The 15504-nt window shown below is 41.6% G+C and overlaps 2 protein-coding genes across 3 annotated transcripts in view; one reads left to right on the forward strand and one right to left on the reverse strand.

Annotated features, from left to right (window-relative positions):
* Positions 1–11340, forward strand: part of LOC146007734 (rap1 GTPase-GDP dissociation stimulator 1-like) — a 116350-nt gene extending 105010 nt beyond the window's left edge. For both annotated transcript variants that reach the window (XM_083146313.1, XM_083146314.1), the window contains exons 10-14: positions 336–461; positions 1572–1711; positions 1885–2011; positions 6969–7097; positions 10504–11340. In XM_083146313.1, coding sequence (XP_083002439.1) covers positions 336–461; positions 1572–1711; positions 1885–2011; positions 6969–7097; positions 10504–10655 — 674 coding nt within the window. In that variant the 3' untranslated portion in view covers positions 10656–11340. The remainder of the gene's footprint in view (positions 1–335; positions 462–1571; positions 1712–1884; positions 2012–6968; positions 7098–10503) is intronic.
* A 1114-nt stretch (positions 11341–12454) lies between these two features.
* TSPAN14 (tetraspanin 14) overlaps positions 12455–15504 on the reverse strand; it is an 86616-nt gene continuing 83566 nt past the window's right edge. The window contains exon 9 of the mRNA XM_083146315.1: positions 12455–15130. Within this exon, the coding sequence (XP_083002441.1) occupies positions 15059–15130 (72 nt within the window). The 3' untranslated portion in view covers positions 12455–15058. The remainder of the gene's footprint in view (positions 15131–15504) is intronic.

Consider the following 15504-nt stretch of genomic DNA (forward strand, 5'->3'; position numbering starts at 1 on the left):
GCATGTGAAATTGATTGTCACTCAGTGTTGCTTCCTTTGAGTTACATTGTGTTGTTTAATTGTTCCCTTTATTTTTTTGAGTAGTGTATTACTTATTGTGGTTTGTGCCCAAAACAATTCTTATATATACACCACATTTCCTTTGAGTGTCATTTATCCAAGTTGTCTCAAAAGGAAGCAAGGTTTGCACTAAATTCTATAAATTCCCTTCACAGATGCTTACCACTTTTTGTAACTAAATAGTAGCAATATATGATACATATTGTAAAGTACCTTGTATGAGGATGTAAGTAAAAAAAAATATTCCTTTTTTTAATATCATGTCTTGTTCTTAGTGATGAACAAAGTGAAAATGCTGGAGGAAGGAGTGGCCGATAGAATTCAGATGCTGCTGAGGTCAGAGATGCCTCCAGTTCAGTTCAAACTTCTGGGAACTTTGAGGATGCTGACTGATGGCCAAGGTATCGGAAGAAGCTGGTCACTACATGTACTGTACTATATGTGCTTGAAAACATGAAAACCACAACACAATAACAATGAATATTTTATACAAACAAATACATACAGTATGTGAGAGGCTTTTAAAGCAAAAGTATTTCTTTATATATGAGGTTAGTGAAGTATTAGCTTAGCAATTATTTGGTGACAATCTGTACTTAATGTCTTCAAATAACAATGAAGAAAAACAGTTAAGTTGCAATTTTTTTTTTCTTTAAATATCCCAAATGGTCGGTTTTATGTCAAATCAGCTACTAATGTTACAATTACCACATCAGCAGTGACAATGACATTGTTGGCGATGTGCCACATTATTTACACTTAGTAAAATGTGCCATGCTGGTGTACCCCAAGTACCTCTTTGAGGTGCATGGAAAAGTGCGATGCTGGTGTATTCCGACCGATTATCCTGCACTTTATTACGGTCTTACAGCATAGCAGTACAGTTATGGCTTTTGGTGGGATGTGGTCGGGAGGTCAACAGTCAATAGGTTGACAGACCATAGATTGACACACAACAAAAAGTCTAAATGTCGACACAAACAATATGTTGGTATGAAAAAAGTAGACAAGGGTTGTTTTTTTTTTCCTTTTTTTTTTTAAGGACTTTTTTCATACTTTAGCAGCATGGTGAGCGCAGTAAGGGGACGCGGCCCACTTATATGGTGTCCATGTCGACATAAACCCAAAAGCATGAAAAATATGTCAAAATTTTGACCATGTCGACCTAAGCTATGTCAACCTTATTCTTGCAGTCTCATTTTAGTATGCTATAACAGCATGATGATACTTTTTTTTTTTTTTAGGGGGCACAAGCCAATAAAAAACAAAGTTTCTGTAGAAAAATTATTCTTAGATGGTATTTTGTAAAGTAAGTTAATAAATTATAGGTACAATAGATATTAGGATACAGTATTTACCAATAAGTTATTTGTTTAGCTCACTGCTAACAGCTGGTCTGTACTTTTAGTTGGCACAATTGCATAAGTATAAGCAATCACTTTTCTAAGTAACAAAATCTGTCCAATAGGCAATCTCATATTATACATATTTTGCATTCTACTTCTGTATAGCGGACACAGCCAGGATTCTGGGTCAGGATTCCAAGCTATTGGACAGACTCGTGCAGTGGTGTGAAGCCAAGGACCACGTTGGGGTACGAGGAGAAGCAAATCGACTCTTGGCATCACTCTTACGGCACAGCAAGTCACAAGTATGGCATTAACATCCAATTATCTTTAGGCCAAAATACAACTGAATTGAACAAATATACCCTGATTATTTAGGACGATCACCAAAATGTATATGTACTGTTATATAAACAATTACTAAAGCGTTGACAAATGCAGTACGCCGTTTGCAACGATTTTTCTTTGATACTCACAGGAAGTTGTGAAAGCTATTCAGAAGGCCAAAGGAGTGAAGCCTCTAATATCCATGACAACAAGCGAGCACGCAATTATGCAAAATGAAGCACTTATCGCTTTGGCCATCGCCTCAGCAATCAACCTCGGTAAAGTAAACTATCACAATTAATGAGAACGATAACGTATTTAATTTACAAGACAAACTTTGTTAGACAACACAAGACTGTCTAATGATATAAAGGCAAACGGGCACATGTATCAAGCCTCAGAGAGATAAAGCAGAGAGGAAAAAGTACCAACCAATCAGTTTCTGTCAATTTACAGGTGGTGGAAAAATGACCAAAGCCGATTGGCTGGCATCTCTCTCCAATAATCCCATTCTGGCATTATCATTGCAATTTTTTGACTAATGTACACACGGGGGCAATATTGGCTGAAATCACTGGGAATATGGTCTCTGAGCGACCATATTCCCAGTTATTTGGAGTGCTGCTGCCGATAAAATCGTCAGCTGCACGCTCCCGTGTGCACTCCCTAATGGTCGCTGGTCGCAGGAGCAGCGGCTTCCCCAGGCGCTGACAAGGAGGTCAGCGCCAGGGAGGACAGCGGCAGAAGGATTCCCTTGCTGCACGCCCCGTGCCGCTGCTCCCTCACTCCTCCCTTCCAAGTGACAGCGGCTGCTGCTCCCCCCCGCCCCCTGCTCCCTCCTGCCTTCAAAGTGACAGCAGCAGCGTCTGCTCGCTCCCTCCCTCCTGCCTTCGGGTCTCTCCGCCCCCCCCGCTGATGAGAAGGAGACACTGAGCAATGTGATTGCTGGCGATATATTGCTAGCAATATATCGCCCCGTGTGTACACACCATAAGCTTATTTATTTGTTTTTGGTCTGGCTATGTTGACTAGAAGGATTTTCATTACTTAGATGAAAACAATCCTCATCAGCTTCTTGAAAGGCCTCAGGATCATTTGAAAGCTGAGGTCTACAAACATCAACCAAGAACCATTAACCCCTTCAGTGGTTTTTTTTTTTTTAGGGAGCGCTACCCACTGGGCGAGTATTTTCTGGGGAGCACTCCCTAAAAAAAACAACAACCCAACACTGTGTCCCTGGGTCTGGCCAGCACTATCAGCTGAGCTGTCTATCAGCTGCTGCCTGGCCCTGCCCCCTGGCAATGTGCAGCATGATGTTATAAGGTCATGCCGCACAGAACAGGGAGGAGGGAAGCAGAACCGGGCAGCCGCCGAAGCTCAGCCCGGCAAGAGGGAGCGCAGGCAGTGGCACTACCGTCAATTTTCGGGGTTTGCCAGTCTGCGTACTGAAGCAAACACCAGGAAATTCTCAGGAGTACCACTGAAGGGGTTAATGAAACGAAGGCTGCTATAGACAAATAAATTATTATATTATAACCAAAATCAACTACAAATAAAAACATATTTCATGCACTACTAGCTTGTGTAGTAAAATTACCTTTTATATCTGGGAGGTGTTTTTGCATCACCTGTACCAGGTGGAGGGAGCATAGCCTAGTGCTGCGACCCACATTTTTGTCATTTTGGGGACATGACCAGTGCTACAGAGCAGCTCCCATGCTGCATGCGCACAGAATCTACTCATTGATCACCAGATGCTCAGGTGGAACAGTGTCCAATTAGCAGGATAAACACAACGGGATCGGGACAGTTTTGAGGTATGAGTGACATGGCAGTTAGGAGCTGATTGGCTAGTACTGTAACTCCCATCCATTTTTTACAAGGCTTAGTAAATAGATCCCGTGGTTTCTATCAAGAAGTTAGCTATACCAGGATATACCTTCGACTGGTCCTGACGAAGCTCATTAGCGAAGCGTACGCCGACCGTACACTTCGTGGGCTACCCCCACCCCCATTGAAATGTACAAATTTTGATCTGTCTAGCTTAATAATTGTGATATTGAACGGGCGCATGAACATACAGCCCGTTGGCTGAGGGCGCATGCCTATCTACTCTAGCATATTATAACTGTCACACAGTCCTGTTAATTGTGAGACGGCGTGTCACAATAGAGCACGCCGCACTCCAGGGACTGTGGGTTTAACGCTACTACTGCTACGTTCAGTCAACGTGCAGCGATCACCGCTGCCACTGATACGCTCAGTCAGCGTGTGAGTACCACACACTGAGCAGCTACCGATACTCTCAGATGTAAGCACCGGCTAATTCAAATTGTATTCTCACGCTGCCTACATATTAGATACTGTGTGATTAGCGCTATTATTAAATAAACACAATCAGCGTATCAGTACTAGTTTTGAGCAGCCACCGGTGCCCCCCAATACCAGCACTGGTCACTTGAATTATATTTTCACGCTGCCATACACGCTATATCTTCTAATTGAAAAGTGGTACACCTACCCTGACAGTTTGTTTGGAGTTGCAACAACCTTTCCCCAATGATGGGGGTAATTTGAATTGACCTCAATTGAGACCTATGTGTTCACTATCCGCCATATATGTATAAAGAATACTCAATATACTACTAGACAGTGTAAGCACTCCAATTTAAGTGGAAATTAGGAATAAGGAGTGTGGGACCCCACGTCGTAAGGATAACTTCTATCCTTTTTTAACGAGAATGTGTATGTCTTTTATGTTTTGTGTCATTTTATTTCACTATACTTTTAACCGACATTAATAAAGGTTACATTTTAATAAATCCTCTATTGGTGCACCACACAGTGACATTTCTTCCTGTCCAAAAATCATGTATGAAGAGAAAATGGCCCAGTCAGTGGGTAAAGGGGGGAAAACTTTTTTTAGGTATATAAGTGAAAGGAGAAAAAAAAAGTGGAATAATTAGGCTGAAGACAGAGAGTGGAAGTTTTCTTGAGGGGGACAATGTAATAGCAGATAATATTAATAATTATTTCTGCTCAGTATTCACTGCTGAAAGAGAGGGGAAGGGGCCACAGTTAAGTTGCAAGTATAGTCAGAAAACTGAGGAAGAGACAAGTACATTTACAGGAGGAGAAAGTCCTCACAGAACTCTCAAAACTGAAAGTGGATAAATCAATGGGGCCAGATGGGATACATCCAAGGATACTAAAAGAGCTTAAAGGTGAGCTGGTAAAACCAATAACAGAAATATTCAACCAGTCACTAGCTACTGGAGTAATCCCAGAGGACTGAAAAACAGTGAATGTAGTCCCACTGCACAAAAGTGGAAGCAAGGAAGAGGTAAGCAACTATCGACCAGTGAGCCTTACATCAGTAGTAGGGAAATTGATGGAAACACCTCTTAAAACAAAGAGTTGTAGAATATCTCAAAACCAGCAATTTACAGGATCCAAAACAGCATAGGTTTACTGGGGGAAGATCATGTCAAACAAATCTTATTGACTTTTTTGACTGGGTGACTAGTAATAGATCAAGGTGGGGCTGTAGATGTAGCTTATCTAGACTTTAGTAAAGCTTTTGACACTGTCCCACATCGCAGACTGTTAAATAAACTTGAAAGCTTGGGATTGGATTCTAAGATAGTTGAATGGATAAGAGCGTGGTTGCAGGACAGAAAAAAGAGAGTTGTAGTAAACGGAGTACAATCAAAGGAGGGAAAGGTTACAAGTGGAGTACCCCAGGGATCTGTACTTGGACCGGTGCTTTTTAATATCTTTATTGGTGATATTGCAAATGGAATTGAGGGTAAAATGTGCCTTTTTGCAGATGACACAAAGGTATGCAACAGGGTAGACACACCAGGAGGGGTAAAACAAATGATTGAGGATCTAGGTAGATTAGAGAAATGGTCAAGAGAATGGCAACTACAGTTTAATGCCAAAAAATGCAAAATCATGCACTTGGGTCTCAGAAATCCAAAGACTAAATATAGTATAAATGGCACTATAATGGAAACTACTGAGGAAGAGAGGGATCTAGTGTCACTATTTCAGGGGACTTAAAAGCAGGTAGGCAATGTAACAAAGCAATGAAGAAGGCAAGTCAGATGCTTGGTTGCATAGGGAGAGGTATCAGCAGTAGAAAGAAAGAAGTAATAATGCCACTATATAGGTCATTGGTACAACTTCACCAAGAGTATTGTGTTCAGTTCTGGAGGCCATATCTCCAGAAGGATATAAATACATTAGAGACTGTACAAAGAAGAGCAACTAAAATGGTGCATGGCCTACATCACAAAACGTACCAGGAAAGACTAAAAGATCTTAATATGTATACTTTAGAGCAGAGAAGGGAAAGGGGGGACATGATAGAAACTTTCAAATATATCAAGGGTTTTAACAAGGTACAGGTGGGAGACATTCTTCACAGGAAGAGGAGCAACAGAACACGAGGACATGCACTGAAACTAGAGGGAGGGAGATTCAGGGGAAATGTGAGGAAGAATTACTTCACAGAAAGAGTAGTAGATAAGTGGAATAGCCTACCATCAGAGGTGGTAGACGCAAATACAGTAGTACAATTTAATCATGCTTGGGATAAGCATATTGATATCCTTACAAAAAAATAAGGATCAAATATGGTTTGAGGTAACATGTTTAAAAAAAGGGACAGACTAGATGGGCCAAGTGGTTCTTATCTGCCGTCAAATTCTATGTTTCTAACTTAGTGACTGTTGACCTAGACAGACCCACCTAGGGTTCATATAAAATGACTTGGCCACCAGAACACAGGTTATCTGCAATAACTTTTGTTCTGTCCCGGCACATTCTCATCTGTGTTACTGGAAAGAGGAAAATCATCTGTGTAGGAAGTTTTCGTGCACCCCGTATTTGCGGTCCTGACATCCGGAGCTGGCAAGGGACAGAACGACCTTTTTTGGCCAAAGTATTTTATGTGTGGCTGCCACCTGCCCCTGTTACTGCTGCTCCTGCTCAGCTGCTTTCTCCACCTTTCCAAGAAGCCAGTTAGTATTTCTGGAGGTAGCATGTGAGCCAACATAGTCTTCCGCAAGGCTCCTGCCAAAGCAGAACCACAGTTGCACATAATCTATGAAGTGTAACATACATAAATAAGGAATAATTGGTGAAAGAAGGTTATTTATCAAATTTCATTTTTATTTCTTGCCTCATAGACTTTAATGACATGTATTAAGTATGACATTCTAATTCCAGACATAGTAGAAGAAGTCTTTAAAGAGTCTGAATTGGTGTTGATCTTGCACAAGGTGCTGCAGGACGAGTCTATGGGACCAGAGGTGAAATACAATTCAATGGGCCTTTTGTGCAGCCTCCTAGACTCAGGTATCAGTAGTTTTAATATCCAACTTTCTTGTTTTAGTTACAGTGACATATTTTGTAGACAACAGTGTATTCCAGGAGAAGGACATAGGGCCTTATTCTAGTTCACTCTTTCTGTCAAAATCCTTCTTAGATGGACAAAACCATGTGCACTGCAGGTGGGGCAGTTGTAACATCTGCAGAGAGTTAGATTTGGGTGAGGTGGAATCAAACTGAAATCTAAATTGTAGCGTAAAAATTAAGCAGCCAGTATGTACCCTGCACAGAAACAATATAATCATCCTAAATCTAAAAAATTCTGCACATGGTACATCTGCCCTACCTGTAGTGCAGCATGGTTTTACCACCCAGTTGTGTGCATTGATGCTTGGGCTAACAAAGCTCAATCAGACCCATCGTTAGTAATATCGTCAGTTAATATTCCTCAACACTGTAATTAACTACAAAGTTTTGGCTGTTCCGATTGTTTTGACAAAAAAATAAATGTAAAATTGACATGCTTAATGCTGTCTTTCTGAGGTAAAACACACATGTAATACAATTTAAACAGTTATTGCTCATAACGGTACCTCATGGACCCTCCCCCATTGCCCTGCCCCAGCTGGGAAGGTGTAAAAAATACTAGCGGGGGGGATACTAGCTAGTTCAGTTGTAAAGGGGTTTTGTTGACAACAATATGAACATGTAATGTTTGGTATAGAATGTTTTTATGATTAATGAGTGATATACAGTACGTATGTTTTTTTTTCTTGTAGAGAATTTGTACCACTGTTACAGTTGGAGTGCTGTGTTGTTTCTATAAAGTATTTTGTTCAGGTTGTGTAAATCACTAGGGGAAATTTTATATTTATAGTTTAGATTTTCTAAAAAAAACAAAAAAAAAAACCTGAAAATGTACTATTACTTGAATATATGGCAGAATTACAGTTGAGTTTGTAGCATCAGATAAACTGTATAAACCCATGCCCTAAGATACATTACATGTGAACGTCCATTAGTTTTACTACAGGAAGTACAAACATTTATCAAAGTACATTATATAACATGATGGGGGAAATGGGTGTGGTATGCGGTTCCGACAGTCGGGATCCCAACAGTTATTAGCCCGACGTCGGGATCCCGACTGGCCGGACTCAGACAGCGTAACAAAGCCCCTTGTGGACTTTTTGCGCTCGCCACGCTGCGAGCACACACATATTCTATTCTCCCTCTATGGGGGTCGTGGCCCCCCACGAGGGAGTATAGCCAACGGACGTCGGGAACCAGGCCGTCAGTGTTTTAACAGTTGGGTTAATGACGGGTGGGAACCCGACTGTTGGGACCCCATCCTGCACCCGGGGGAAATGTAGTAATATGGGAGTTCTTGGGATGTTGGTATGGGTAACCAATCAGAATCAACTTATTTATTTAGCACCTTCTACAAGATAATAAAGAGAGTATCTGATAGGTTGCCCATAGCAACATACCATTTGAAATATAACGATCTTAGTTAATTTCCCCCCGATATTTAGGAGCTGATTACAGTGGGGGCATCTTCTCAAGTTGTCTTGAAAACAATAGTGGCATCTCGCAGCTATATACTGTGCATTAATAATGCTATGGTATCAGTATTTCCCATTTACACCTATTCAGTTACGTAACCTCGGGCTGTATTTTAGGGATGTTATAAACAATTTTTTTTAAGAAAAATATCCTTATAATGTTTAGTATATCTACTAATATGGACAATTATACTGTACGCTCAGATAACAGGAAGGGCTGTATTAAAATACATAGCTACATAGCTGTCGCATATGTACTGACATAAGCGATTAGCATCGCAATGCAATGATGGTGCAATGCAGTGAAGGAGACCACCGCTATATACCGGTGATGTGGTGTGTGTGTCTCCTTCACCTCCCTGGGCGCCGCCTCCTCCTCCCCCCACGGCCAGAAGCCAAAGCAGGCTGTCCCCGATGCCTCCCCCCCCCCCCCCCTGAAGCTGGAAGGACGTCCGGCTGTGTTGCTAGTTTACCTTCCGGGTCTAGGGCCAGGCTTCCTGGATGAAGGTAAGCCAGGGGGAGGGGAGTCTGTCGGCATCTGCGGCAGGCAACGATAAGGAGGATAAGAAGACGTGGCAGCTGGGTCTTAGGGGTTTTACCGCATTTTTACCTTAGTACATCCCGCCCCACAGTCTGTAGGTACTAGTGTTCCCGCTAGGCTGTTTTAGCGGGGCGCTGCGCCCTGCCCGATTTTTAATGGGCAAAATGCGCCCTGCCCCTCTAGCAGCGCCCCGCTAAATCAGCCTGCAGTCTGTCCCGCCGGAGTGCCCGGGCCGTCGCATCGCTGAAGGGGGCTTGCCCGGCCAGGCTACGTCCCGGCAGCTCAGTGACGTAGTCATGGCCGGGCAAGCCCCCTTCAGCAATGCGGCGGCCCGGGCACGCCTCCTGTAGTGATGCGGTGGCCCGGGCACGCCTCCTGTAGAGATGCGGCGGCCCGGGCACGCCTCCTGTAGTAATGCGGCAGCCCGGGCACGCCTCCTGTAGTGATGAGGCGGCCCGGGCACGCCCCCCGTAGTGACGCGGCAGCCCGGGCACGCCCCCCGTACTGACGTCGGCGTGCCCGGTCCGCCCCTCCAGCACCCTTTCGTTCCTAGAAGGAACACTAGGTACGATAAGACAATGCAGCAAAGCTATATTCTTATGTTATGTCAAAGAAATACATATGGATGACCTGCAGACAATATGCTGGTTGTCAGAATACCAGTATCCCGTTGGAGGGAATCCCGACAGGAGTCTGATAAGTTTACTTGCCTTCTCCCCATCACCCATAACCCTCGCCCTTGCAGCTGATTCAACCCCGCTAGTGGTTAACCTGAACCTTCCTAACCACCCCTACATCGCAACCTAAACCTTAACTTTCCCTCCACACCCCAGTAGCCTAACCTTAAGTGCCCTGCAAGTATTTAATCTAACAGTTTCCTCTCTTCGGACTAACACTAACCCACTCACATACTGTACTTACAATATGTTCAGGAAACTGGATACGATCATTGGGTCACCACCACGTAGGTCGACAAGCACTAGGTTGACATGCAGATAGGACAACATGGGCTAAGTCTACAGGGTCATTAGGTCAACATGTTTTTTTTTTTACTATTTTTTGAGCCGACATGTGCCGACAGGCGGTATTTAATGCCCTACCATCCACTAGGGCGTGGTGGGAGAATAAAATAGTGTGCCGAGCGTAGTCAAATCAAGTCTCACCGTAAAGCACTTTGTTTGTGTATGTAAAATTATTCACTGTATGGTTGAATTGTTACACAATGCAGAGAACAATACAGTACATGTATTGATTTATGCGTACAGTATAAATGTGTACTGATATATATACACCTGTTGAGCTTCACACTTAAATGTTATTTCTCCAGATGATTTACGGAAGGAAATGGAAGTGGTCAACCTGAAGGAGACTTTGGAGAAGCTTTGTGGGCACAGCAACAGCAATGTAGTGAAACAAGCCAACAATGTCCTAAAGATCATGGCAAATTCCAGCCAGAACAGTGACCACTTCTTTGCATAGTTCTAAACATCTTTGATTAAATGAATGCACTCATACACATACCAAACATAGTACTGTGTTCTCCAATATACCAGCATCCTCCCCTCCGATCTCCTGCCTAGGGATTGACAGCTACAAACCATCTCTGAACAAGATACATTGTGATGTGATTACAGTCGTGACATGTTACTACGATCAGAACAGACATACTGTACTGTATTTGAATTAGTACCCCAATGTAAATGGGCTAGAGCTAACTATATTAGGATAACAGTATTTATTAAGAAAGTGTGTGTGTGTGTAATAGAATGCTATATACAGCATTGTCATTTATTTCAAAGTCTGATATGTTAAAAGGGCATATTTAAGTCTTCCTTCTCTGAGCACTAGAGCCATGCATAATGGCTGTGCCATTCGTTTGTCTACTTATTTATGTATTTATATATTTAACATACCATAATCTACATTCCTCATTTAGTTTAACTAGTGTTCCCGCTAGGCTTTTTTAGCGGGGCGCTGCGCCCTGCCTGATTTTTAAAGGGCAAAATGCATCCTGCCCCTCTAGCAGTGCCCCGCTAAAAGAGCCTGGTGCCTTCCCCGACATTGTGCACGGGGAAGCCCAACGCCGCTGTAGACTGCGATGCCCGGCGCTTCCCCGGCAGCACAGCAACTTCGGCGGGCCCGCCCCCTTTAGTGACGACGGCGGCCAGCCCCCCCCATTTAGTGACGTGGCAGCCGGGTCCGCCCCTTTTGTGACGTCGGCGTCCCGTAACCGCCCACAACTGTGACATCGGCGGGTCCGGTCCGTCCCCCTTGCTCTGTGACCATGCATCGGCGCCCTGCCCGCACAAAATCCTAGAGTGAATACTATTTAACCCCTTTGAGTGCCAACGTTTCTGTGAGCAGTTCTCAAAATATCCACTAAAAATGCCTAGGATACTCACACCCACATTCTTTTAGCACAGTGATGGCTAACCTTGACACTCCGGCTGTTGTTCAACTACACATCCCAGCATGACCTGCTACAGTTTTAGCATGGCCAAATAGTAAAACTGTAGCAGGACATGCTGGGAAGTGTAGTTCAACAACAGCTGGAGTGTTAAAGTTAGCCATCACTGTTTTAGCATAAATACAAATACAGCAAAGTCAAATAGTTGAAGTTTAGTTAAATATTGCACTCAAAACAGAACCTTCGCTGTGAGCGACACGGGCATTTAAAGCAGATATTTTGAGGCTCTCTCAAAGCAACATTGGCACTAAAAAGGTCAAGGACAATCCTCACTAAACAAGGTTGACCTAAATGCCAATACTTTACCGACACATCAACAGTGCTGGCAATGCTGATCAAAGCTTTGGTAGCTTAAGAGTGCAATACAAAGCCCTAGGGTCACTTAATAGAAATTAAAACAATAGCTATTATTATTACTACACTCTACATATTGTAGGGATGGAGAACAGTTTCAATATTATTTCATAAAAGCAGTTGCCTTTGAAGTTTTAATATGATTTGATTAAAGGACATTTTGAATAAAGACCTTGTATTTTTACCAAAGGCAGCAGTTACACAATTGAAATATATAATACTATAGGTACTAAAGTTCTGTCAAGGTATCTGAATAGTAAGTCATTACAGTGCTCTCCACTGATGTATATGCTGAGCGCCTTCTTCGGAACATGAGAACATACACAGATTCCTATGGTTGCGTTATGACGCGGATAGTTCTGTTTATACTTGTGTAATAAACCCTAGGTTGCACATGGAAACAAATACATGATGATACAAAAGGGGTGCTCTATGCAAACAGAAATATGGAGACATGTTACAAAAACACCTTTATTTAAAAAATATTTTCTAGATCACTCAAGGCTTTCCATGTATATCATATTTTACCAAGGCAGTGCTAATCTATACATGAACTAATCTAGACAAAATGATAGGGAAAGGAAGGAACTCAAACAATGCCACCACAGTAGTGGACAGGTTGCCGTGGAGTGTCTAATATGAACACTACCTGCCTGTTTAGCTGTACAGTGTGTGGCCCCTTATAAAATGATGAAAACAATTTGATTAAGCAGGCCAGTTGATGACCCCACTGTAGGATCAGCCATTGGCTATCAGGCAGTAGCATGGAAGATCATGGCAATGTGCCGAATTCACAATACAATCCAACTGCATGGGCCGACTCATGAATAAGGTCACCTGTGATATTTCTTCAGGTCAGGCCGAACAATTGAACTGCAATTTGTGTTTGGCTAATTTTCCAGTTTTAATTTCAACTGATATGGTGACATTAAATGTAACAAAATTCTGCAAATTATCCCTATATTTTTACCTGCCATGTACATTAGCCTAAATAAGAAATAATAATAAACAAAAAAGCTAGGTACTTATATGTTAGTTGGGCGCCCACTATAGTTAGTACGCTCATACCCCTACTATATAGTGCAGCGAGCCACCGAGCCCGAAGCGAGGGGACGCGGAAAACTAAGCAAATATGCTTAGTGGGCGCCCAACTAACATATAAGTACCAAGCTATTAAACAAATGAGACAAAAAAATAAGAAATTAAATACTTTGGGTACTTGGTCAATAGGTGCTCAAATTATAAGCAGAAATTTGCACAAATGAAAAAAAAAAATTATAATGGATTAGGTCCAGCTGACAGGAACTCCATAAAATGTAAGGACATTTGCATATTTGCAGATGTTTTCAACATTCTTTTTTTTTTAGTACAGCAAAAAAGTTAAATGTAAAACTGTAAACAAGAGTCTATACATAAAATAAATCTAAAATATATATATATACTTGCTATGCAAAAAAAAAATATTTAAAGTACTGTCTAGCTGAAAACAAATACATAATATACAATATTATCTTTGCTTTCTAACAAATCTGTTACCTGTAATATTTACAGCAACCACAAGATGACACTATTGTGCACCATTTTAAGTAGTAGCGAGTGCATGCAAGTCAAAGAAAATAAACATCGAAATATGGAAAAAAAAATTGTTACGTGCTGTTAATTTATGACTACTTTTAATTTGCAAATAAGTAATAAATGTTTATCATGATGCAAAAGTTCCATTATTTGGATCGTGGGCTATAATAAAAGTCACACTTTTATAATGGGTGTTTAAAAGTGCACATTTAACTATTGTACTATTTAAATTAGTCTTCTAAATAATGACTATGGGGGGGGGGGGGGGGTATTCAATCCCGGCCGCTATTAGCGACAGGGGATATAGCGGTGGCCGCCTATTCAACACTGTCTTTCCAGACAGCATTGAAGAGGCCGATTGACAGAAGGGGCCGAACTTTAAAAGCAGTTGGGCCCGGTTTGTCGATGACGGCCGTGAATTGTTGCGATCGCAAATGAATATTGACAATCCGCGGCCTTTTACGCGGACACGCACCCTTTTTGCCAATTGGCAGCTGGGACTTTGACTCCCTCCTGGTGATCTGCGGTCAAACAAAACAAAAACAGGCAAGGGTCACGGCTGTTGGGACGGAATGACAGTCGTGACCCGGGAATGAATACCACCTAAGACTTTATTAATATGAAAAGCAATTAATACTGAACTCCAAAGTCAGTATTAATTTGCTTGTGACACAGATCTATGTTGAGTTCTTCTAAATGTTGAAAAATTTAATAAAAACTGTATTTTATATGTAATGATTTTTTCCTTGTGTTATGTTTTTTTTTATAACAGATCAACTTACAGGTAAGTAACGCATGACACTTTGAAATACACAGACCATATTAAAATTATACTTTACATGCCAGGAGAAAAAAAAGAGCACTTGAAATGTTATTTTGGTCACATGGTGCAGCCATTTAAAAATGAGCAGAGATAGCACCTAGAGTGGACGACAACAAAAGTGGATGGTCGTCATGACAACGGTGACTCACAACTTACGAAAATAAATGTACTTAATACTCCATATACACAATGGGGATTTCCCTTAGTGGTAAGGTCACCAAATTATAGCAGTGGTTATTGTCCAGCAACAGCATTTCACACAAAATAAGAACCAGAGCTTAGTCCCGTGTCCATGCAGGAAAGGGCTACATATACCAAACTAAAAAGAAAGAAACATGTTAAATCCAATTCACTGCCAGGAAATGTGATTCTATTTTCCTTAGCCATCTCCCCTTCCTTAAAAAAAAAAAAAAAAAAAAAAAAAAAAGATGTAGGTGTAGAACGTTTGTGTTACATTACAGGGAAATGAAACACCTTTTATATTCCAAAATGTTCTCTTGAGGGCCTATTGTACAGAGGCCAACCTTTCGAACGGCAGTTTAGAACATCAAGACTGTTGGCTCAGAATCTCCAGTGGATAATACGGTTCAATAGGAATGAAAAAAATAAAATAAAGAATACAGAGGGGCCTCTAAGAAGACTTCCAGTCTAGAGGGTTTGTCTTTAAAATCGGTATCCGGCCTTCACTGCATCAATGTCAGACATAAGTGTCCGAGCCAGGTAAATACCAAAAATCTATTGGAAAAAGAAAAATGTGTTAAACCTTTTAGAATGACGGCGTTGCAAACTGTGATGTGCGAGTTACATGTAAGATTACGTAGCCCAAAGGTTAGTGTACAATTTGAGTAGAATCTCCTGAGAAGTAGAGATACACAGAGCAGTGTTAGTTGTTTTATTCATTATATGTTAACAGCTACTTGCAGTCATGAGAGCATCACAAAAAACATAGTACTTCTGTTGTGTTGGGAGCTACAGTAGTAACCATCTCACGGAACTTAACTGTCAGTATATGCAGTACCACTCTTGAGACTGGTACGAAGTATTTTTTATGAACCACTTACGTCTACAGAGCCCTTGAAACCAGTCATTCCATCATGTTTTTCTCATTG

The sequence above is a fragment of the Crinia signifera genome, chromosome 6 (genome assembly GCF_055691185.1).
Source record: "Crinia signifera chromosome 6, ASM5569118v1, whole genome shotgun sequence".
Lineage (NCBI taxonomy): Eukaryota > Metazoa > Chordata > Amphibia > Anura > Myobatrachidae > Crinia > Crinia signifera.